The following is a 24,284-nucleotide window of genomic DNA, read 5'->3' as shown; positions in this document are numbered from 1 at the left end:
GTAAACAAAATACTGTCATTCCTGATTAAGGATCAGGAGAGAAAATATTCGCCTATGTTAAAAAAGAGTAAAATACTTTCATTTTGAGCATTTTCTTATTTTAATTATTTGAGGATTTTTTAAAGCAGCCTCAGATAATTGGATTGGTGCATGGAAATGATTTTACCTGTGTCACCCCATCCAGTGATGAAACAGTTGGGAGCAGTTTTCTGTGGTCGCTCCCTCCTCAGTGGCAAGCAGGCAGGTAGAACGTGGGTGCTGAAACTTGCACACTGTTCCTCGGGCCCCTGCAGCCTCACCAAGGCAATGTCATAGTCGCTGCTGTCAGGTCTGTAGTCCTTGTGCACCACAATCTCCTGAACTCCTATTTCCTCTTCATACTCCTCCACCACCAGCGTGTGATAGTCTCCAACCCGCACTACATAGTTGCGAGTGTTGTTGCCATACCTGAGATGGAGGTGAAAACGAACAGGACTGGCTCAGGCAAAGTCACATCCTGAGCATGCTAACAGAGTTCATCACTTTATTGTTCACATAACTAACTAATATTAGCAAAAGATTCTTTTAAAGAGCAAAAACGCTTTCTTAAATGTTTACACTGACATTTCAGCGTGTCCTAAAGAATATAAAAACCTTCTGAGGTTTCAGGTTGTGCCATGTTCTTTTTGAATATTTTCACAGGCAATTTTATGGCCATTTGCCATGACTGGCACTTCAAATGTACAAGGTGTGCATTATAAATTTAGTTAGGAAGGGTAACACAAACTGCCAGTAATTGCAACAGCAATCTGAGTACTGACACCATTGCGATGCTCCAAATAATTACTGGAATGAAAACAGTGTTCAGGCCTGCTTTCTGCGTTGGTTGAGGAACTTTAGAGGCTTAGGTAACTTAATAAAAACATGCTACATCAACTGAAGTTATAGTAAGGATAACAAAAGCATTTGTACATCACAAGCACCTACTGTCAAACTGACAGGAGGCCTGTAAATCTTAGGCTTGTTTTGCATCCGATATAACCTCAGTTTCTTTCACATTGTGGACTAAATGGTAAATACATTAGAAATTACTACTGTGCCTGAAATAACAATTTTCTGTGCATGTCTTTGAAGATTTTTGTAGTACACACAACCCTTCCCAGGCAAAATGCAAACACGGGAGTACTGTTGGGTACATGTATTTAACATATGGCTAATCTAACAGAAATACTTTTCCTTTTATTTCTCCCTTAATAGCCTTCAACAGGAAATTTCTAATATGCTTGGAGAAAATAGTACCCACAGTGGCCCATCTCCTTTCAACCTGTGCCTGTTCTTTTTATACCATCCAGCAATGTTCTGGTCTCCACTGCTTGTTAAAGCCTCCTTGAGGAGCAGCAGACAAAGCAGAAACATTACAGTTTTCTGCACAATATGTAATTGTACCACTGAATATTTCTTCTAATTGTGAGTTGAATTCCTGGCTGCCTGTAGAGTTTCTTGGTCTAATCATTCAAGTATTCCATGAGCAAAATTTCACTTCTAGGCTTTATGGAGAGAGAGCTGCAGGCTATGAACCATCATCCCTTCATCCAAAGATGACCTTCTATATAGGATACATTAAGGGGTTTTTCCTATGCCTCATATTTCTAATTATCTAATTATTTTTTAAAGTGTATAGACCTTCCTATTTCACTATAGCTGTTGGAATAACTCAGGGATGAGTTATAAAACAGAAAATAGCTTCAAACATTTTATCTTAAATAATGTATCTGCCAAAGTATAGAAACCAATAATTCTACTGTAGTACTGGTGAGCAATTCTAATAATAACGCATAAAATTATGCTTAATTTTTATTCCTAGTATAGATGAGCCCACATTGGTTACTTAAAGCAGTGTTCCAATTTCCAGGATATGAGAAATGGTATACTGGCTTTTCTCTTGTCCATCTGTGGAAAATATTTGAAGAAGGCACTTGATCTATAGATAGCTCTTGGAAACCTATCCCTGAAAAATCACTGTGAGATCATTTGGAAGTTCAGCCCAGCCTGTCCAAAGCCAGCTTAGACCTAAAGGCTTCCCTCATTTTCAGTGAACAGTAGTGCATCCACAGGGTGTTGGAGCTGCATGCTTAGGTCTAATTGCAGTTTAAACATAACTTCTGGGACAAAACAATACTTTGGTCCCTGAGACCACGGGTAACAGTTTCAGGGTAGCCTGTGACAGCCCTGTCCTCGAGTGGCTGCACCAATCTGGACGTACCACAGTGTACTTTGCTCCAGCCATGCTGCTGCCCCATCCTGTGGGTGCTCAGCAGAGTGTCCAAAATTGGCAATCCTTGGCACCACATTCAGTTTTCAAGCCTGTCATCAAAGGCTTTCTCAAGACCCTCAGGCAGCATCCTTGGCAATCACTACAGAGATAATGAACAGGGAAATAGGAAGCCATTGTCTAATAATTTTGATGAAAGCAACTAAAGAGCTTCCATGGTTCTACAGATGCACCTAGGGCATCTGTTGAAATAGCAGGAAATTTTAGTAACTTTGACTATTTCAGCTTGAAATATTACCATGGAAAGTCCTGTGTGATTTCAGGACACAAGAAAAGATGTGCATCTGGTCCACCGCAAAGGTAATACACACTGTATTTGAGTAAAAGTGTATCTGACTCTTCATTTTAGTTACTAGTGTGCAAAAGGAAAGGCTCAAAATCAAAATTTGAAACATTTGCAGCTCACTTGAGCAAATTCTAGCAAATACTCTCAAAATTGTAGTGCTTCTCTATGTTTTTTGCCACCCTACTCCAGTGAAATAATCACTAATTACAAGATTAGCTTCCTTATTGTTCAAGTTGATGCTTTTATACTTCAGTAACTTAATCAGTAGCGAAGTCCTGCACTACTGTGTCTGTATCACAATCACTGCTGCGATACAGTAAAAAGGTCAAATCTGTTGTTACCAAATTTAATTAAAATATTCCAGTCCCTGGAAGGCCAACTCTTGGAACAGTTGTCCACGGGCTTGAATTGTAATGGTTTTGTAAATGCCCAGAACAACAAAACAGTTTAAAACACAGTGCACTGTTGAAGAGAGACCCACCTTTTAAAGCAGTGTGCAGCAGTGAGGACCCAGCAGCTGCTGATGAGAGTAGCGCCACACAAGAGTCTTCCGTCACCATGAGAGGATTTCAGCCGCAGTGCCACCTGCCACGGCCAGCCGCCCCTGCAGGAGTGACACATGGTGTTCAGCGTACAGCAGTGGGGAGCTCAGGTTACCTGCAGTGTGCATCCTGTTGGCTTTCTTTGGCTGACACAGCTTACTTACAAAATCTGTTGTTTATTAAGGGTGGTGAATATTTTAAATCCTGGCAACATTCAGAATTCCATTTACCAATGGTCCACATTACTTTACAGAGAATTTGGGCATCCAGCACTCTTAAGTGCTTCCTCCCACAGTCCACTATTTGTATCTTCTCAGATTGCATTCATTGAGCCAAAAATACATTCTTTGGGTTCCTCGCCAAATACTGTCCAAGTCAACAAACCAAAAATTTCCTGTCAGCTGGAGAAGGGAAAGGGGAGTTTCTTGAAAAGCTGAACCCAGCATCCATCCCTGTCTTCATGAGAAAGGAAAGTGGCAATACAAGAGATATAAAGCAACTGCAGAAGTCTCAAGTATAGAGGAGCACCTTTTTTCAGCCTGTGGTTATCTGTTTTTTATTGTATATCTGGCCATATTTGCATACATATGAATACAGGATGGGTTCTTTTTTGCTGGTTTAATACATTAGGAGTCAGAGAAGGGTAAGGGAGAGAGATGCACCTGTAAGCAACAGCAGCATCTAAGAGTAAGCAACAGGTAGTCTGAGTGTTTTCTGAGTACTGTCAACTTGAATGGGTGCGCTGGAAACAAGAGTTGCCAGGGGCCATCTAGTCCAGCATCTCAGAGTTACCCATGCCATATGTTTTAAAATGAGGTGGAGGAATTTACTTCCCATAAAGAACAAAACAATTTAGACACTTCTCCATTTTGAAAGATAGGATTTAATATATTCTTCTAAAATGAGGTGATTCGGACAGCTTTGGATTTGCTGGTACATATGTAAGTATCCAGTTCTTTTCAAATTTCCTCAAGTTCCTTGTCTTAATGACTTCTTGTGACATTGAGTCCTTTTCTGATACATACATATGCTCCCTTTCTTGCTTTTGAAGCATTCCTGCATGCACTGTTGGATTTTTATCACCTTTTTGCTTCATCTAACATCCCTGTACTGAATTCTGGTGAGACCAGCTTCCTTGCTGACTGAATTGTGCAATACATTATTTGTCACCATTGCATTTCAGCAAGTGTCCTTAGAACTCATATACTGAGGCAAGAATTCTCAGTCTCTTCCTGTGCTATGCATTATCTGTTATCTCATTTGTCTCTTTACTAAGGTATATCATCCTTCTTTACTTTATCTGGCTGTGATAAATATTTTTCTGGGCTCCCTCTTATTACTGTTCTTTGAAGCTCTCCCACTTGGGCAGTGTCTTCTTAGAAATGGGTTGATCAGTGCTGTGCATGTACCTTGAAACAGGTTGCACAGTGCCATGTAATGATGCTGTTATAGTGTATTTTTTACAATGCCTTTTGTAAGATTGTGTTAATATTTTTTTTGTGTGTTTAGTCACAACTGTTAAAAAAGTAAAGTCAGTGCCTCACGGGTTTTTAGCTGAGTCATCATCAAGGCTTATTTTATGAAAGAAAATAAGGTCTTAGGCAGTGAATCATACCCAGGCCTCTTTTTTTTGGTGTAGGTGGCATTTAAAACCTTGTACTACATTCATAGCTCTGTTTTTATAGCTCACATCCTGATATCAAGATATCCTCTGATAAAAGTAAAATAGCTATTTTGTAAGTTAAAAATTTAACCCGTTCAAGCATCTATAGTTTTCCAACTAGTGCTGCAAGTACTTATCAATTAATACTTTTTCATTTCCTGCCAAATTTGCTTTGGGTATATTTCTATTCCTACATCATGACAAGTCAAAAGAAAAGCAAACAACAAGCCTACAATAAAACTGTAAATTTGGCAAACCAGTTCTGGCAAATACATGTCATAGAAGCCTTATATTCAAAATTATTTGTTTTACCAATTATTTACCGTAAAGAATTTCTCCCACCAATTATTCGCTTTTGTCGACGATGGAGTAACCTCAGCCCACAAACAGAAGCAAGAGAATCTAAACCAGAAAGGGAGATGTAGAGAGCATTAAACTCAACATGAAAAGTGGCCAATATTCAATGAGAGGTAACTTTAAAAAAAATCTAAAGGTTGAAGTTACTCTGTGTTTCATGGTAGTTTTTAACAGGCAAATTTTGATTGGGGAAAATAGAAATTCTTTAGAGGTGAGATCTTTTGACTGAGGAAAATACAGTGAATTCTTTCAAGAAATGCTTTGTAGCTGAAATCTTTTGACTGTGATCAGAGTCATTTATGCATTTGCTTCTCACATGTAGGATTTTATAGGGCTCTTCCTTACTTCCTGTAAGTGGAAGCAGACCTTGGCCAACCACACAGGTCTCAGTCCTTATCTGAGGATAACATACACCTTGAAAAGCTGAAAGGAGCTGTTTAGGTTTTTGCATCATGTCCCTCAAGCAGCTTAATGAACATGGCTGCTTTAAACCATGGCAACAAATACCCTGTATTGATTGAGTAGTCTTGGTGCTTCCTTTGTGCAGCTGCAAAGACTAAGCTCACAGCGTCAGCAGAGAGGATTCACACCCCTTTTGTTCTATAATTGGTTTTGATAAAACTGTTTCCTCTGTGAGGTGGGATTGTTAAGTCTGTCTCTTCCTACCATGACACTTGCTCACCTGGACCTGTTGGTCTGCCCCTCATGACAGCGGCCTCACCTTTATTGCTGTTCCCAGGGACTTTCTTGCTTAGGTGGTCGCAGATGACCCCCGCATCCTCGCTGTGCCGGCAGTTGTGCGTCCCAATGTCCTGCTTAATGCAGTCTGCCAAGGATCTCTCATTTCCTGTACACTTGACATTATCCACATGGATCGGGCCTTTGCCCTCACCGAAATAGGCCATTATCCTTGCTCTAGCTGGACCTCTGCAAACAGAGCATATTTTTTTTATTATTAAACATTTTCAGCCATTTTTCTACATTTTACTCAAATTTCCAAGTGAGCAGTCAAAGACATTGAGGTTTCATTCCAAACCCTGTCACTGTTTCACTTGATAACAAGCACCTTCTCACCACCTCTCTTATTCTGGTATGTAGAAAAAATAAAACTGTGACAAAATTGCTACATTTCATTGATGTTTAAAAACTGCTTTTGTGTATCTGGTTAGAAGGCAGTGTGCAAAGTATTTTACATTGTATCAGCATTACATTTTGCCGTAAAACAAAATATGTGAAAGCTGCTTTTTCATAATCTCTTTAATCCTCGTAAAAAGTCAGCATCTGTGAGAGCTAAAAATAATTTGTTCAGGTCTGATTCCCTCAGAAAGATGGGCCAGTTAAATACAGTATACTTGTAGTGCAGTAGGAGCGATGATGTACAAACCTATCAGTTGTTAATAGTTATTAAAATATTTTATTATCATGTTATCTTTTATAGGGCACCTCATATTTGAGGTCTAAAAATGTCATGTGACTGGAGACCAGTTCAGTGTCTGCACTCCTGTGTTCTTGGGAGGAACCCAGTACTTGGTGCTTGTGTAGCATTTAAGCATATCACTTGGCAGCTCCTGTGATAGAGTATTACTGTTAATTACTTACAGTCTTAATTTATGAATAGATGTTTTGTTGTATATGGTGTAAGAGGCAGAAGGAATTATGAGTGAGAGACCACCCAACTGGCTATACAGAGAAGTGCGGCGGGAAGCCACAGACACCTCTAAGTGCGCCTGAACTACAAGTTTACCTATTGGTTAAGAGCAATTTACTGACATTTTACTAGGATAAGGATATATGGAATTCCATAAAATTAAAATACAGATTTTCCTTTTAAAGGATATTTTATAATTGTATATTGTTTAAGTACTGCTTCTGTGCATACAGAACTGTAACTGCAGATGTGATGAAATGCTGCAGCAGAGAAAGAGAATTTGACTATGAAAATGTATTAGGCAAGAAAGTATTTCTCTCCCGTTACAGCTCTTTTTGTACCTCTTTAATACCTGCAGTGTTGGGGAAGGTAGGTGAGAATGGCATGAAGAGTTTACATCCCTTCTTGAGCTGGATTTGGTCTGTTGGGGAGGAATCCTGATTTGTCAAACCATTTTCAAAGCTTCGTCACAGTAGAAGTGTGGCTGGCTCAAGCTGAACCAGCTCTCAATTGCCACATCCATATAACTGAAACATGAAAGTAACACAGGAGCTTCCTCTCTTTTGAAACTTCTGCACGGTATAGCTTTGCCTGTGTGGATTTTTTTACTATGTACTGAAGGGCAGGTGGGCAGGATTTCCAAGTAGGGAACATTGGTTAGAATGCAGAAATTATAAAAAGCCAGGAAAGAGAAGCTCATGAAACACTACATGAGAGACGATACCACAAGGTCAACTATCCTTATGTATTTTCAATTACCATGGTTAGGAGCTATTTGCTAGATAATCCAAAGCCTTAACTGCCTTTGGAACCAGTATAGGAGAATCTCTGCCTAATGAGTTTACTATGATTTGACTTGTCAGTCCCAAATAGTGTGACTCTTGCTCCAAATGTTCTTCTTTTGTGAGGGATACTCTTGATTACAGATAACTACAAAAAAATAAGTCCAACTCTGATACCTGTGGGCAGCTCATGTGTTCATGTTTGCTGTTACAACACAGTGACACAGTACAATGGCACTCATTGTAAATTCTTACCTGGTTTTGGTATCTCTGTCAAATAACAAAGTTTCTGCTTTAGGACATTGTTCTAAAGTTCTTCAGGATATTGAAACTACTTTGTTGTCAATCACCAACCACAGTATTCTTATCCTTCCCCAGAGAAGTATTTATTGCAGTTTAGTACAGAATTCTCTCTCTAGAACCTTATCAGTTACTTAATAAGGGCACTACCTCCTTCTTCCTACCTTTGTATGAAAGCAATCTATCTCTTACTGAGCATCAGTAATCTCTCAGTTTGCTGATAATGGGAATGAAAGCTTTTCAGACCCAGCTAACCAAGCAACCAACAGCACCAGAGAAAACCCAAACCAAACCTCACTGAAGAACATCTCAGGAAACAACTGTAAAAAATCGTGGTGTTCTTGAGCAAGGAGTGCAGCTTAATAGATGAAATGATTTCATATAATTGGGAAATCTCTGAAGATACAAATGTACAAATCTATGTATTTCTTACATGCTGGAATGTGCCCTTACAACTGGCTTTAGTGTACCACTAACAAACACGTGTCCCTTAATTGCTGCTTTCCAAGCCAGCTATTTATACACTGATGACCCTCAGAGAAACAACCTTTTTGTCTGTTCATATCTATCCCTGAAGAGAAATGGCTTCAGGTCTTTTCCTCTCAGTTCTCCTACAGCAAGGGCAATGATCAGTTACAATGCTGAGCTTTTCAGATGCAGTATTATTATTATTCATTATATTGTTAATGAGGAAATCGAGTGGACACCTATGCTAGAATTAACAAGTTAGGTAACTTGTAAGAGTGATATATTGACTTGTAAGTCAAGTTTTGCCATTTTGAAGCCATAGTGTAGTACTGCTTTTAAATAGGCTTTTACTAAATGAATACCAGGGAGTTTTCACAAGGTATATATTGTGTGTTCAGACACAATGATATTTGGTTGGATAAACTTCACATTGTTAGATACAACAAACAGTTAATATGACATGTATTTCTTCAGCTCAAATCTCTTTATAGGTACACTTTGAGAAGACATTTCACTAATTTCCTGTTGTATTTCACTACTATTCTGGGTATTTTTCAAGTCTTATTAGAACTGCTATTTATATGTCTGCTCTATAGTTTTTATCTTTTTGCTGCTCTTGGGTATCCAGAAGAAAAATGCTGATGAGTGGTGTAAGCCTGATTAAGTGATTTCTTTCAAAAGTGACACATATATTGCAGTGGTTTTAATTAGAGGGTGGGTTTGTTCTGTCAGGTCTATCCCTGTATTAAATGAAGCTTATTGAAATTACTGTCATGCAGACTGGAGCCATAATCCCTTGTGTAATAGTTTTATTAGATCTTTGAGCTATATCAAATCTAGCCAGATCAGTAAATGAAGGAAAAACTCCATTAAATTAGGAATTCAGTAGCTGGTGTGCCTGCATCTGAATCTGCAGTCATCATATCCACACCTTGTGACAGTGGACACTGACCTGTTTATGAAACGAATATGACAACTAAAATTTTGTGTTTATTTAATAGATTTAATAATTTGGAATGTTTAACTTCTAATGAAAAATATTTAATGACTCGCACTAACTTGCATTTCTGTTGCCAGTCAGGCTGACACACTTTTAAATACTAACATTCCCATTCCCAGTTAATGCTACTTAATGAACATTCTTTTTGAAGACATAGCCTTACTCATTTTCATACAAATAGTAGGAATACATTTTTCTACAAGAATGCCAAACTGACAAGTTTTAAAAGACATACATTATCTTATTAGACATGTTTGTGGTATTTGGTTGCAGAAACTTAAGATTTTTAGATACAGAAAAGCATAACTTGACAAACAGCTTAATGAGTTCTCTTACTTGTAGCCAAGCTGCCGGCAGACTACAGCTGCATCCTTATCAGACCATCCATCATCACAAATTGTGCCCCACTGGCCATTGATAAAAATCTCCACACGTCCTTCCTTCTTATTCTCACCATCCATCAGCCTGATGGGAGGACCTGGGAATAAATTACTGCTGTCAGCTCACAGCAACAGAAGCAAGAACTGGTACTTTCAGTTATTTTCATTATATTTAGTACAACTGATATTTACATTCAACAAGCCTAATATCAATGGTTAAAGTAGTCATATTCATCCTGGCTGGCAAAATGAAGCAGTTTGTACAAATTACAAGACACATACTAAATGCTACTGTACTTACTCTAGCAGCTGATTCCTTCATTCCAAGCCAATATGTGACATAGTTCAGAAATTGACCACAATTCTATACAAATGGTAAAAAACACTTGAGATACCTTTGATATGATACCCATACAAGCTGGACAGGTTTTCCTTACAGAAACTTTATGGGTGAATGTAACTGTATCTCAGTCTATAAATCCATTCTCAAACTGGTTGCTGCTGCTCCTCCTAACCACTGTCTCAGCAAAAATACCGCAGCATTGTGTTGAACTTCAGCTATTCCTTATCACTATACACATTGTTCTGCAGCATGTTATTCTAGATTCTTTTTCTAGCAATTTAAATTGATTGTTTATTCACATACATTCATAATATGAAATTTCATTTATGTGGATTAGTCAGACTTAGTTGATCATGGTTTCTGCAGTGCTTAGCCTCTAGTTAAGTTTTGACTCATTAGGCAAAGTACATACTTAATTCTTACTTACTCTAAAATTCTTCTATAGCCCACAAGCAATGCAAATACCCTTAAAATAGTTATGAATTCCTCTGTGGCCTCTTTGTAATGGTCAAGGGAGAATCACCTTCTCAATCTTTTTGTATAGCATACTTTATAATACTTTATAAAGTACTTTATATTATAATACATACTTTATAATACTTTATAGCATACTTTATAATCTTTAATATACTCATGAGAGTTGCTTTTTAGAATAATGGAAAAGACTCTTCCTCATTCTTCTAATCCGTTCCTAATCTTTTCTAAATATGTGAGGATGAGGAATTACCTAATTGCACTCTTAAAGCAGTATTTTGAGATAGCTGCACTTGATATTTAATTCATATTAGTTTAGGGTATGCATAACTTCTGTATACCAAACATGAATCTGGTCAGGGCTAGTTAAATCTGGCCTAAGTCGTTAAATGAATGGGGAGATATTTGAAGATAAAATCCAAGTATGTTTGCTTCCAATGTAATTTAAAGCATATTGTTTATGTTGGAGTTCATACTGTCTGGACAGTTACAAGGATTAACTTCACCAACATTCTGTTGACTTATGCTGTTGTGATCTTACTGAACAAATGTCATTATTGTAGTATATCCTATCTCCTTTTTAGTGCTTTGTAATATCTGTGTTTCCTTAAGTCCTATCATCTACTAATTTCTCTTTTGTTTTCCACTGAATTTATCCTTATGGGAAAAAAATGCTTTTTCAAATGCTGAGGAGTAAATGGTAACAACACTTTGTCCACTTTCCAATCAGAAATCTAGGAAATGTCAGATAAACTGTCTTATTTTCTTGTTGAACTGATATGTTCTGGAAGAATACAACTTAGGTGAGAATTATAGTTCTATTAACCAAATAGAGGCACAAAATACTACTAATATTTTATTGTTACTTATTTTTAAGTAATATTTTATTGTTGTCTCATCTTCTTGTGGCTTAGAAAGCATATATATTTATGAGCACAAAATTAATATAGCATTCTGGTAGTGGGGATGTGAGAATGTAACCATATGGATGTATTTAACTGAACCAGACTCCTTCAGCAGAGATATTTTATAGGAATTCGAGCAAAGTGGCACAGATGGTTTGCATCTAGAAAGACAGCAGTTGTGGATTGAATTCTTGTTATTTTTGGTTTGAGGGAATTCTTTCTAACAAATAGGATTTGATATATGTACTGCAACACAAAACATTCATTGGATGGTGAGAGGGCTATATAGAATAAGCCTGTAAAGAGGCAGAGACTCAAAAGGTACATGTAGAAGAGCTGAATGATATAACAAGTAGCAACATTGTGCAATAAAACCATGTTGTAGTTTGTGGGATAAACCTTCAGACTGTGATTTCAAGGAAACAGGCATATAATACCAATTTCAAATTCAACCGAAATATTCTTGGGTAAGCTAAACAGCATTGGCAGCAATTTTCTAAAAGACTACATACTGACAAGCTACACACTTCATGTTGCAAATTGTAAAAATGAAACTTTTTCAGAATCGCTGTGCAACCCATTGTTCCCCTGTAGTTTCTACTGCACATATCTCATAGCCAGAATTATTGTTTCATTTTCTGCATGTGGATTTAGGAATCTTTGACATTTATTTGTTTATATTTGTTTCTATTTTATTTTGTTTATATTTTTATCACTGTGTAATTGGTATTTTTCTGTAATTTCTTATCAGTCTTTTTATTCTCTTTATTTTTATACAAGTTTGTAGGCCTTTGACATTGGAACTAACTCTTTTATCTGGGTGTGTAGTATCATTCTGTCCTGGTCAGCGAGTGGGGCCCATTCACCCAGACCCAATATAAATGATAGGCAATAGTAACACAGAAATAATTTCATGCTTCTCACCCTACCTTCTTGCTATCTCTGAATTTCCCATCTTCTCCATATCCCTTGTTTTGGATTGTCTGAGTGCAAAGCCATAGGAGGATGTACTATTGATTTGTATTCCTCAGTGCTGAGGTATGTCTCCAGCATTTGACACCAAGCATTACTTGGAGGTTGAGAAGTGCCAAGTAAAATTAGGTAAACCATCAGGAAGTACTGAATACATTCAAAATCTAGTGGAGACTGAGACAATGACATCTCTGGAATGTGACTTTGTTACCTTGCAAATCTGGGTTGAGCTTTAATGTTCTGGATGCTTACGTTCTAAACAAAACTTGATAACTTCCTGTGATCTTCAGGAGAAAAGTTAGGTTTTTTCCCTTCCTGTTCTTTCCTTGCAACCATCTGACAAATACCAGGATTTTGAGAATCCTTAAATATCCTGTACTTTGGTTGGATCTGTATCCACAGCAATACTCATACTGTGACTTTAGCAAAGATCTTGCTTACCAAGCGAGCGCTTGTGGCTGTCGTTTTCTGGGTGGCAGATGAGTCTGACATCCTCCTGATGGTTGCAGTCGTGCTTCCCCCACTCCCGCCGGGAGCACTGCAGAAGGTTTGTCTCCTTCCCAGAGCAGATCACATCATCCAACCAGATGGGCCCAGAGCTTCCTTCTGAGTAGCTCTCTTTTTCCATACCTGCACTTTTCCCATACCTGCATAACACAGAGGTATGTTTTGGTCCACAGTGATCAGAGGACACATGTTGCTAAAGCATGAGAAAAGAAAGTGATATTCCTGAGGAAATAAAGATTTCTCAAGTATTCTCAGTAAGCAGGTTCAGTTAGCACTAAATTCAATGAGAGCACCATATGCTGCCTCTTCAGTAATGTTTTTTTTAAGGAATTACTGTTACATTAGTATAAACTTAAGAATGTAATGCCTTTGATTAAGGCTGTTCTTCAACCAAGCATATGACTGGCTCAATGACTCTGAGGATTTAAGCATGTTCTTAGTATTCTGTATAGATTTAAATGTCACAGTCTGAGACAAAATCCTTTTTTGAATGTCAGCTGTTAACAGTTTGAAGGCATGACAGCAGTCACCTACTGAGAGTGTATCTTTGTAGCCAGAGATCAGTAGGAAAAGTAAAGAAGACTAAATGCATAAAACAAATGGGATTTTTCTAAAATGCTTTTCAATACATAACTATTCCAGGGCCAGGCTGTGGGATTTTCTGAGGTAGTGCAGAAGGACTTACACCTTGAAAATGTCTGTCATTAATGACTGTAACAACAAGCAAAGACTTAGAGGAAGCAAACTTTTATAGGGAAATTAGAAATCAAAATCAGTTCTCTATAGCACCTGCATTGATCTCAGCAAAAAAGAGAATTGGAAGGAACTCGGTGAATAAAGGTTGCTAAATCTTGCTTGTTGAAGGTTTTCCTACCTAAACTAAGGCCTAAATACCTCTTTGAAACTGAGGAAAGCAGGCTTTCATGGATTTTAACTTGGTTGTTTCTTTGAAGCACTCAGCTAATATTAAAAAGCAGACTCTTAAAATAGGGTCCATATAGGGTTCATGTAACTGTTTGTCATCATGCTCAAGTCACAGAGTCAGATATCCAATATTCAGTAATCTTACTTAAATCCCAGCTGCCAGCAAACCACCTGCGTGTTCAGCTCTGTCCAGCCGTCATCACAGACCGTGCCCCACTGCCCTGTGTGATAGACCTCCAGGCGGCCCTCGTGACTGCCCTTCCCACCTGTGAGCCGCAGTGTACCATCTGTGCCCGTAACAAGGGAAAACAAAAACAAGGATCAGTGTTTCTTAGATCTCACTGTTATTCTAAAGCAAAATCAATAACATTGCCTTTACTGCAACCGGTCTGGGTTTGTGCTTCTGCAAACTTTAGAAGTTTTTTCCAGAGCTGTGAACTCTGCCTTTGTCCCATGTTTTCCTGTGATGATTGATGACTGGAGTACCTGTGAGAGGTGTGCAGGAAACGCCAGCATCTTCTTTGTGGCCACAGTTGTGTTCTCGCCAAGGGCTTTTTAGGCACTGTTCTATTGAGAGTTCATTTCCCGTGCACTGTACTTCATCCAGCAGCACGGGGCCAGAGCCTTCTCCAAAGTAAGCCTGGCTCCATGCCCTGGCAACACCCCTGTGGAAATGCAAGGAGCACCCAGTCAGAAGGAAGCAAACTGGAGATTTTCCTTTCCTGTGCCTTTGACTTTTAACTTTCCTAGGAGAGATTACAGATGAACAGCTTGGGTATGAGGATTCTAATTTTAATACTCATTTAATATCTATATATAGTAAAAATAATCCAATATATATTTCTAAAGTGACTTTCACCTGTTGTCCTCAAAGTGCATTAATCAAATACCCAGATAAATGTGATTGTTCCCTATTTAGTCCTGTGAAAACCACAGCAAAGAGATCTTAAGTGACTTGACAAGTGTCATTATCACCCATCAGCAGTAGAAATAAGAACAGGAAGCAGATCAATGACTAGCCTTGTATGGGGTATATTCTCTGTCAACAGAATGGATTTTTGAGCACAAAAAACTATGTTGATTGAAAACACTCCATTGTATTATAATTACAGAAATTATGCATTGTTTAACCCTATTAGGGTTATCATCTATTAGGATTTTTCCAATTCTATTTAAAATGCCATGTCTTTCATATATAAATGTTAGCCATGGTTTGGTTTCTTTCCACTCAATGTTTTCTCTGTTGCTATATTCACTCTAGTTTGAAATGGCAAGATTGAAATGTCTAAATTTTGGACTGTAATGATTTACCTATCTAAAGTATTAGTTTAAATTAACTTAAAAAACATAATGTTTTTCCAGTGTATCTGATAAAAATGCTGGCAGAAATGTATAGAAAATATTAAGGAAAAAATCTTTATTCAAAGCAGCTGGCTGAAATCAAAGATATAATGATGGACTGCTCTGAATGCTTTTATAATTTATACCATATTCCAGTAAGAGACTCTGGAGTTAGGCAGAGACAACACATCCCAACATTATAAACAGGGGAATCTATGTCAAGCAAAAATTATTTAGGAAACCAAATAATAAAATATGTTACCACTATTTTCCACCTATTAGTGGTAGATTCATATTCTGGAGTTTTACAGGAGTGCTACAGAAAAGTTAAAGGGGTGTGGGAACCTACTTACTGAGAAGCTGTACTTTTACAGTTTCTGGCATGTTTCCAGATGGATTACAGTATGCAAATTTGAATTATTTTTAGTTCTTCAGAACTGGTCTACTGCCACTGTTGGTAAGTTGGTTTCATTTCATATTAATTAGCATGTTTGTTGTGACATTTTGCTTACTTGAGAAATTCTGTAAATCTCTAAATCTCTAGACATATTTCAAAAAGACTTAGCAGGTTTAACACCATCTTGTCATACAATTGATTTACTCAGAAAAACAAATCAAATTAGAAGCATTACAGAACTGCAGTTTGTGATGATTAAATATAAGTAATATAAAATTTTAGTGTCATCAGGAAGGAGGCAGGCTAAGAGCATTACACTTGTCATTAGTATACAGAAATGCAAAGCAGGGCTTGGTAACTCCCCAAACCTATTAATAGCAGCTCAAGTCAAAAGCAAGAGAAGCCTGCAAGAAGATAGACTTTCCGTTAGGTATTCCCAATTGAAAATGTACAGGAATATAGAAATACAACATAAAATAAGCGGGGGAAAAAAATCTGGTGTCAGAGAAGCATACTGGTTCCTGTGTTGGCTCAGCAGGAGATCTACAATATTTTAAACTAGTCCACAGTTCTCATCCTTTTGGGCTAATTTGGGTGGCATGGGCAGCCCAAGGCCTCAGTTACTAAACAAGTACTCTCTGGGAATCACCCATTAATGCCACAGAACTTTCTACCTTCAATACCACTTCTTTCACTTCATTGTAGTCCCAGCAGGCTTGAACAGGAAATTTCTGTTCCAGTCGTCTCTGCATTTACCTGCTTAGTTCTCATCCAGTCTGTTTCAGACATAATCCCCTTCTCCTGCATGGGGTCCAGCATCTTCTCTGCTTCTTGCTCCTCGTTCTTTCCCTCTTCAACCCTACTGCCCTTCCATCCCAATTGTCCTCATCTCCTTCCTATCTGGTCCAGTAGTTTTCCTCCTAATCTCCCACCTCTGCAGCATTTTTCTGCAAATACCAATACTTATCTTCTGTGGGGTATCAAAATTCCCCCTGGCTGTTAAGAAAGTGAATCAAGAAAATCCTGTTCTGCTGCTGTAGCTGTATTTCGGACCATGCTTAGTTCAGACAAAATCACTGACAAGCTTAACTGTCAAAACTTCAAAGAGATCTCTAGCTCAGTGTATGCAAACTGACAATCTTCAGAGATGCATGATTTAAACAAATCTAGAGAGATTCTCACAAGCATGCCAAAAAACATCCTTCCTGACAAAGTAGAGTTCTTGTGCCAAAGCCAGGAGGCTGTCAGACTCTGCAGTAAAATGGATTGTAAGGATTTGAACAGTCAAAAATTTCTTTTCTTCACCTACAGGTTTGGATTGAAACTTTACAGAAATTGTAGTGAGTTTTCACTACAAATTCAACATTTATTCAGAGACATTCTTTATCTGTCTGGCCAAATAGACAAAATAGGCTCTATCATATGACACTGAAAACTGGTTCCAGCGAATTGAAATTAATGTCACTGTACCTGAATCTTCTATAAATAAACTTAGTTACTGCTCCAAAGTATCAGTATGATTTTAAAGGAGCATTTTTTTGACAATTAGGCTTCTCCTAGCTTCAGCTGAGGGTCTGATAACTCTCCTGCTTTGCTGTTGGAATAGCCAACATGTAGAAAAACAAACCCAAAGCCAAGCTGCCGACAGACAACTTCAGCATCTGCATCATCCCACTGGTCATCACAGACTGTGCCCCACTGGCCACTATGGTAGACTTCCACTCTTCCTTCATGGGCATTGCTCCCACCAGCCAGCCGGATCGGAGTGAACACAGGGCCTGGGAGCAAACATAGGATATAGAACAGGTCATTCATGTCCTAAAATATCATTCTGATAGTAAAGAAGGAGGAAGATGGCTTAATGGTTTCTCTGACATCACTCAAGAACCACATTTTCTTTTTTCTACTTAGATGGAAAACCTGAAAGTAAAGTGAGTTCCCTTATGCCCCACTCTCACTAGCTGAAAAATCCTACACATACAAGTAACCATACTGATCTTGAATTACCTAAGTGTCACAGCATTCACAGACACTTAGTGCTGTAAGGCCAAATACTGAATCAGTCAGTAGAGCTACTTTTCTACAAGTAAGAGTAAAATTGGATAAAATCTGAAGTAAGAGGTAAAAATTATGTGATGGACACAGAAATAAAAATTAATCCTTGGGGTTTCTCAGTCCATTAGAAAATCCAGTCAGAGCAGTGAAATCTCTTTGACTCTGGAGTCTCAGTTGAATTGTGCAAGTATTGTTCCCTGCTTGCTTCCAGTCTTTTAAAATCCGTAGCTCTCTTCTGGTGTACCAAGAAACTGTCTTGAAAGCATCACTACTAAATAAATCTATATGAATGGAAACAGTTTAAAGTCATATAAAACTCCATACTTGCTGAAATGTGAACAAGGTTATTTTAAAGTTCCACTATATTTAACATCCAAATGATTTAAATTTGAGTAATATTTGTATAACTTTCCAACCAATTAATGCTACTGTTTAATTCTTGGTTATTAAAAACCCCCAAAATAACAATACTGAGGTGTCACTGATATGAAACATGGGGGGGGTTGTAAATATTTTAAAAGGCTAGTTTCAATAGAACCTGAAAAATGTGAAAAACATTTATAATTTTCAGTTTCTTTAGGTAAAATTCTTTTTGTTTGCGTTCTTCAATTTGTCTCCTAGCTTGAAAAGATTCTCCCTTTCCTCTACTCAATAGTTTTCTAAGACAAAAATTTTCTTTTAAAAACCATTTATCAAAATATTGCTCATTATTAATAAACCTTTAGGACAAAAATGCACCCAACTTCTTTGGATAAAAACATAAGTAGGAGAAGAAAGGCAGCACAGAACTGGCTGCAGCTACACATTTTGGTTTCAGCTGAAGAGATTGGCATTGCCATCTCCCCAGCACTGCCAGCCCAGCCCTCCTCAAGGCAGCACTATCTTAAATCTGATGGCATGCCTGCCCATTTAGTTAGCATGTAGATTAAAATAATATCAAATATCTTAAAAACATTAATGATACTTGGTTTCCTAATAATATAATTTTGACATTAAAAAAAACCACAGGAAAACAGTACTCATTTTACAGCCAGAGATTCTTGTTACTTTACTCTTTTTCACAACCTACATCTGAAACAATTTGTTGTTGCTTATGGAGGTAAAAAGTTGTTAAGCTAGGTGCTGCTTGAGGTATTTGGAGCAGTTAATGATGCAATTATTCAATCTGTATAATCTGTTCCAAGAAATCTTAACACTTTTTCTAATTTAATTACTGTAATTATTACAACTTCTACTTAAATAAAACAAGGACTTGAGAAAAACATATGTATATTTTACTCAGGGAGGAGTTACATGTGACAGCAGCTGCCATTTTTTGAGGACATGTCCCATCTTGCCAGGTGTCTTTTTCACATAACAGTATATTTTCTTCATCACCATGACAATGCACTTCACTCCAGAAAACAGGAATAAGGCCTAATCCAGAAAAGGGTATGTGTTTTGCTGTACCTTTTTCCCTGTAAAAATAATCAGGATAGGGTATCAGAGTGGGAGGAAGGGAAGTGGGAACATTTTCTCATATATAAATCTTGGAGTAGAAAAGAAAGAGCTTTCTTCAGTAGTGTAAATTCATCACATTTTCATACAGTTCAGCATTGTTTTCTGCACAAAGAAAAGTAACAGATGCGACCCGGTTCTCACCATTTTGTTGTGGGATATTTTAGTACAATGACTGTGTTGCTGCAGAGCCAGCTACTTTCCTGCTCTCCCAGTTCTTAACTACAAAAATCAACGAAGAGTCCACAGTCCATAGGTGAATCTACAGTACCAGCCCACTGCAGTAACAATTCCAGGAGGGGTAATGCCACTAGGCCTTCCTCGCTTATTCTGTCCTTTACTCCATGAAGATGCACCATGCTCTGCCCACAAATGCCTTGTATTGTGGCTGTGATGATGGGGTAGTGCAACCACCTCACACTCCATTAGATCAGGCGCCCATCCATTTTTCTCTATTCAGCCATTCCCATCCACCTAGAACATTTTATAAACAGCTCTCTTTCCTTCTCATGCTGAATCTACAGCAACACTTATAGAGCCATCTTCTATTCCTTGCAAAGCACAATGAAGTTAAAACAAAGCCCAAATATGGTGCTATCAAAGGAACAGATAGATGGAGCACCTGAAAAGCACCAGTAATACCTCGTGAGTTCACCTGGAGTACAGAGATCCAAATTTCTGCAAAACATTCAAGATAGCTCAAACTTTCAGCTACTGTTTGCTTGGGGCTTTTTGGGGGCATTTTTTTTTTTTTTGTCTTTTCTGTTGAAAAGACAAAACCATTCACCCATATTGCTGAACTACTTTTGCTAACAGCGGTGGCCTTGTTCAGCTGAAATGTTCAGGGTATGAAAAGCAGATAGGACTTACATGAAAATGAGGGAAGAAGCTACTGCACGTAGACAGCTGAAGTCATAAGCAAAATCACAGCCTCCAGATGGCTGAACTTTTATCTCATCTAATCCTTATATTTTTATAAGTTGGCATAGTGCATCCAGATTAGTATTGAACATTATAAACCAGCTTAGATTTAGTTCTGGCTAGCAGTCTTAAAAAGTGGATTAATCATTAGGAATGTCACAGTGCAAGTCTGCTATAGAAGCCTCTTACTGCTTGTAGCAAGCAAAACCAATGATTGGTATGTGAGTGAAAGAAAGATTAGAAAGGCAATAAAGGCAGCCAAATTATGCAAAAGGGTGCTGTTGATTAACTCCATTCTGGCAGCCATGGGTTGTAGTGGTCAGTGAGGACAGTGCAGGGATTTTCAACCTGTCCAGTATGACTGTAGCTCTAAAGTGTTGCCATATGCTAAAAACGTAGGATGAGTTCCAGGTGTCATTTGGCATACTACAATGGGTGATTACTAGGATAACCCCTTGCCCCTGAGAATTAGGAATTTTGCTGTGATTAGGAGCCCATGTAGAGTCTAATCCTGGCCACATTTACATTGTTATAGATTCAATAACCTCACTGGAGCTGTTAATTGGCTTAGTTAATCTCACACTTAGATGTGTGAGATCAGGACCAGACCACATAATTCTGTCCATGTGGACATCTCCCAGATGTCCAGTAGAGCAGTTTGTTGAAGTTTGCTGCCCTGTTCACACATTTCACTTTGAAAGCAAAGCATTTGCACAGTCTGCTCCTGTCCAGAGCCTATCTTCGGCTTTCTGAGGAAATACTGATTGTGCTCTTTGAAGTGTAATGCAGATGAAGCCAGCAAAGTATTCTGAGCAGAACAACTTCAGCATTCAAACACTTTCAAACAGAAAAAGCAATCATCAAACACAAAAAGCCCTCAGGATTTACAAAGTAGATTCTCCATTATACTGAAACATCATGAAAATTAGGTGACTGATTTTTACTCAAACTGTAACTTACCCAAGTGCAAGCTGTCGACATACAACAGTTGCATCATTATTGTCCCAATGGTTCCCACAGATTGTTCCCCAGATTCCATTCAAACAAACCTCCACTGTACCTTCAAATTCATTCTTGCCTCCCCGGAGTCTCACTGACCCTAGTTATCAAAAATTAAAAATAAAACAATTACATCTCCAAGATACTCTATTGCTCGGTTCATGCATCCCACACAAAAGACTCTGAACCTCATTTTCCCTGAGTTCTTGTTTCATGGATACTGAGCTGTTTCCAAGAAACATTCTGGCACACCTAACATTCTCATACCGTGATGCACAAATTAAAAGAACACTTTTTTAACATGAGGAAAGCATTATTCTCCTCATACTGAAACTGCATCATATTTTTTATCCTTCTGATGCTACAACTTAAAGATCTAACAAAGTATTTATAGACACATTATTATTGAAATGTGATTCTCTCTACCCAAATGAGCAAAATATATATATATGTATGTATACAAATATATGTGTATGTGTATATATATATATACACACACAATGTGTATGTATGTATATATATATTTGTATAAAATATGCTATACTTTTATCTTTCACAGAATTCCATTGACCTTAAGGGAATCAGAAAATAACCACATGGACTGCATAGCTTTTGCTCTGACCCATGTTACATTATGCATGCCACTGATGACAGCAGTTCATTTTAGCCAAAGAATGCATTTGTTCATACTTTTCTCAGACAAAATCACTGCATGTAGTTCTATTAATTCATGAGAGGTCGTTAACCAAACTCTCAGACAAAGCAAGCTAAAAAGCGTAACGAATTGTCTAAAAGAAGTGGGGAAGAAAAAAGTGTTTCTTGAGAGCTACATAGCACAGAAATCTAAGAAAATTAGCAGATCTTGCATTTTTATATTTTTACTTGAGATGTCTGATGCATCTACTGTTGAAGTGACACTGGCAAAGGTGGGAAAAAGCTGGTCATAGGGATAACTACACAGAAAGAGAAAAAATCATGACAGAGCAGTAACTCAACAAGAAACATTTCTGTTAAGTTATCAAACATAGCCCAGCTGTATGAATTCATATTGCCTGAAATCCCAGTTAATCCATCTGCCTCTGTTCTGTGACTACTTAGAAGTTACACCATCATCCAGTTTGCAGGGGTTTAGTAATGGGATGAGGATAGTCAGTGTTTGTGCCTGCATTTCATTGTGTCTGTATTCATCTTTGTGTAAATAATAATAATAATAGGTAGATCCACTTTTTCTTCTCAGCTTCTGTCCTGGGTTTAGTTCAGTGTATCTTATAAAAACACAAAACCAAACAACTGCCAAATAACTCAAGGAATTAATTAACCTCATGTTTAGCTTGGCATGTTCCTTTTTGCCTCCTATTTACTTTTTCAGCAGTAACTTACTGTGCACTAAATTACAAACAAAATTTATTCGACTCATGTTACAGAGTGAGCTATCATTCCTGAGAGAGGATTATTACTGAGTCAAATATAACTATACTGTAGACATGTTGCACATCATTTATCCGTCTTTAGAATTTTTCTGTCTGTGTTTTTCTGTATGTGTCACAGACAGAGTTTGGAATTCTGTTTATTTCTGTTCTTCACCAGACTTTTGTATAGACTATTTTGTATAGACTGTTTTAACTTGAAATATCAACTGCACTCATAGCAAAGTGATTCCTGACATACCAGAAAGCAAGTTTGGAGATGTCATCTCCAAAAATAAGTTTATTTTCGTGCATGATTGCTTACAGTGCTGCATGACACCTACTGAAATCAATACAGTGCTTCCTGAGTACACATTACACAATGTTTCTATTCAAATATTTGAATAAGGGAGTACTTGAAGAATAAAATTTTCTTCTAAAGTCTCCATGGCATAATTTGGCTCACTCCTCTTTCTGTATTTACAGATTTCCCAATGACAGTGGTGGAAGAACTTAGTCATGTACACACAGCAAAACACACAAGAGGATTGCTAAAGGTAATTTTGTAACCAATTTTAAATATTCTTGATTTTCACCTGATAAGTTAATCTAGAAGGAAATAAAAGGAAAGTCTATTTTTACATGTAGCTAATATCAAACCTGCCATTTAATGGAGGTAACCAAACATAATGTATATACGCTTTGAAGTATGTACCAACCTCTGTCATATGACTAAGTTATATAGCAAACATATCAAAGGGTACTAATGAGAAAATTATTTCTCTGTTGTTTACTCAAAATGTTGCGGTATTCAGACACCTGGTAGTCATATTACCAGATCAAGAGATACATTAGTTACAGTAGTGATACCTCATAAAACACAACCTCAACATCAAGACTTTCATTACAGGAGCTTAGTTTTTCTTTCCAGTATATAAAACTCTTTCTTTATGATGAAACACAGCTCTGTGTTTCCTGTGTAAATTGATCCTAGGGAATTGCAGGATAACAGCATGATCTGCCATCGTGTGTGTTTATGCTGTATAACCAACTATCTGTTTATGTGTTAATATTTTAATTGCAAGATAGTCAGTGTTGGCTTTGTAAAATAACCAGGAAACACTTTTTCACTTCATAGGAAGCAAGAAACCTAATATTTAGCATGATTGAAAGAATATAGGTTAATTCTTATTTTCACTGGTTAAGTCTACTGCTGTTCCAATGTAACGCCTCAAGCACCCAAACACGTGTCTCAGGGGCTTCCTCTGTGCTGCCCCTGAAGCACAACTCTGTAGAGGAGTGTCTGCGTTCCTTCTTACAAAACATGTCTGGCTTAAGTGTATGCGCTGGAGGCTCTAGGTTTCTGGAGTCAGAGATACAGTAACATCTCAAATTTTTAAGCTATATTTTTTCAGCTCTTTTAGTTGCTGAAGAAAACTAAACCTGTTGGGAGTAGAGCTAATGCAGTAGTATCTACTCTTTCTGCTCTCCACCAGTTCAATATGGTATCAGACCTCTGCTTAAAGTGCTTATCAAACCTACCCTGCCTCAACACAAAGCTCAACAACAGGGAACAGTAGTACCAGGATCCTGCTATGGCTCTGCCCTCCTCAGCACTGGTTAGGAAGAGGGAGGATGAGGAGAGGTGACGTGACCCCACAATAGTTAGAAACTAGGGCATAGGACACAAAGCAGGCCTATGAGACAGCTCTAGACACATACTGTGGTCTTAGAACAGGCCTAATTCAGCCCTTTATTAAAAAATACAATCTGCTCTCTTGATAGAAACTCCTTCATTTATAAAAA

The 24,284-nt window shown here is 37.8% G+C and overlaps 2 protein-coding genes across 5 annotated transcripts in view; one reads left to right on the top strand and one right to left on the bottom strand.

Moving 5' to 3' along the window:
• The window catches only part of METTL14 (methyltransferase 14, N6-adenosine-methyltransferase non-catalytic subunit), a 70,962-nt gene that overhangs the window by 7,271 nt on the left and 39,407 nt on the right, over positions 1-24,284 (top strand). The window contains exons 2-3 of one of the 4 annotated variants that reach the window (XM_068187998.1): positions 15,578-15,660; positions 22,965-23,035. In XM_068187998.1, coding sequence (XP_068044099.1) covers positions 22,973-23,035 — 63 coding nt within the window. In that variant the 5' untranslated portion in view covers positions 15,578-15,660; positions 22,965-22,972. Of the gene's footprint in view, positions 1-15,577; positions 15,661-18,949; positions 19,087-22,944; positions 23,036-24,284 lie in introns of those variants that run through there. The other 3 variants (XM_068187997.1, XM_068187996.1, XM_068187999.1) reach the window with 3 other exon arrangements.
• Positions 1-24,284, bottom strand: part of PRSS12 (serine protease 12) — a 33,386-nt gene that overhangs the window by 4,012 nt on the left and 5,090 nt on the right. Inside the window, exons 2-12 of the mRNA XM_068187994.1 lie at positions 21,034-21,172; positions 18,934-19,112; positions 17,228-17,378; positions 14,349-14,527; positions 14,008-14,149; positions 12,873-13,078; positions 9,694-9,835; positions 5,881-6,086; positions 5,126-5,204; positions 3,079-3,201; positions 167-447 (exon numbers count right to left, since the gene is read on the bottom strand). Of these exons, the coding sequence (XP_068044095.1) occupies positions 167-447; positions 3,079-3,201; positions 5,126-5,204; positions 5,881-6,086; positions 9,694-9,835; positions 12,873-13,078; positions 14,008-14,149; positions 14,349-14,527; positions 17,228-17,378; positions 18,934-19,112; positions 21,034-21,172 (1,827 nt within the window). The remainder of the gene's footprint in view (positions 1-166; positions 448-3,078; positions 3,202-5,125; positions 5,205-5,880; positions 6,087-9,693; positions 9,836-12,872; positions 13,079-14,007; positions 14,150-14,348; positions 14,528-17,227; positions 17,379-18,933; positions 19,113-21,033; positions 21,173-24,284) is intronic.

This window comes from Anomalospiza imberbis, chromosome 4 (genome assembly GCF_031753505.1).
Source record: "Anomalospiza imberbis isolate Cuckoo-Finch-1a 21T00152 chromosome 4, ASM3175350v1, whole genome shotgun sequence".
NCBI classification, from domain to species: Eukaryota; Metazoa; Chordata; class Aves; order Passeriformes; family Viduidae; genus Anomalospiza; species Anomalospiza imberbis.
This window is presented reverse-complemented; position numbering and strand designations above follow the sequence as displayed.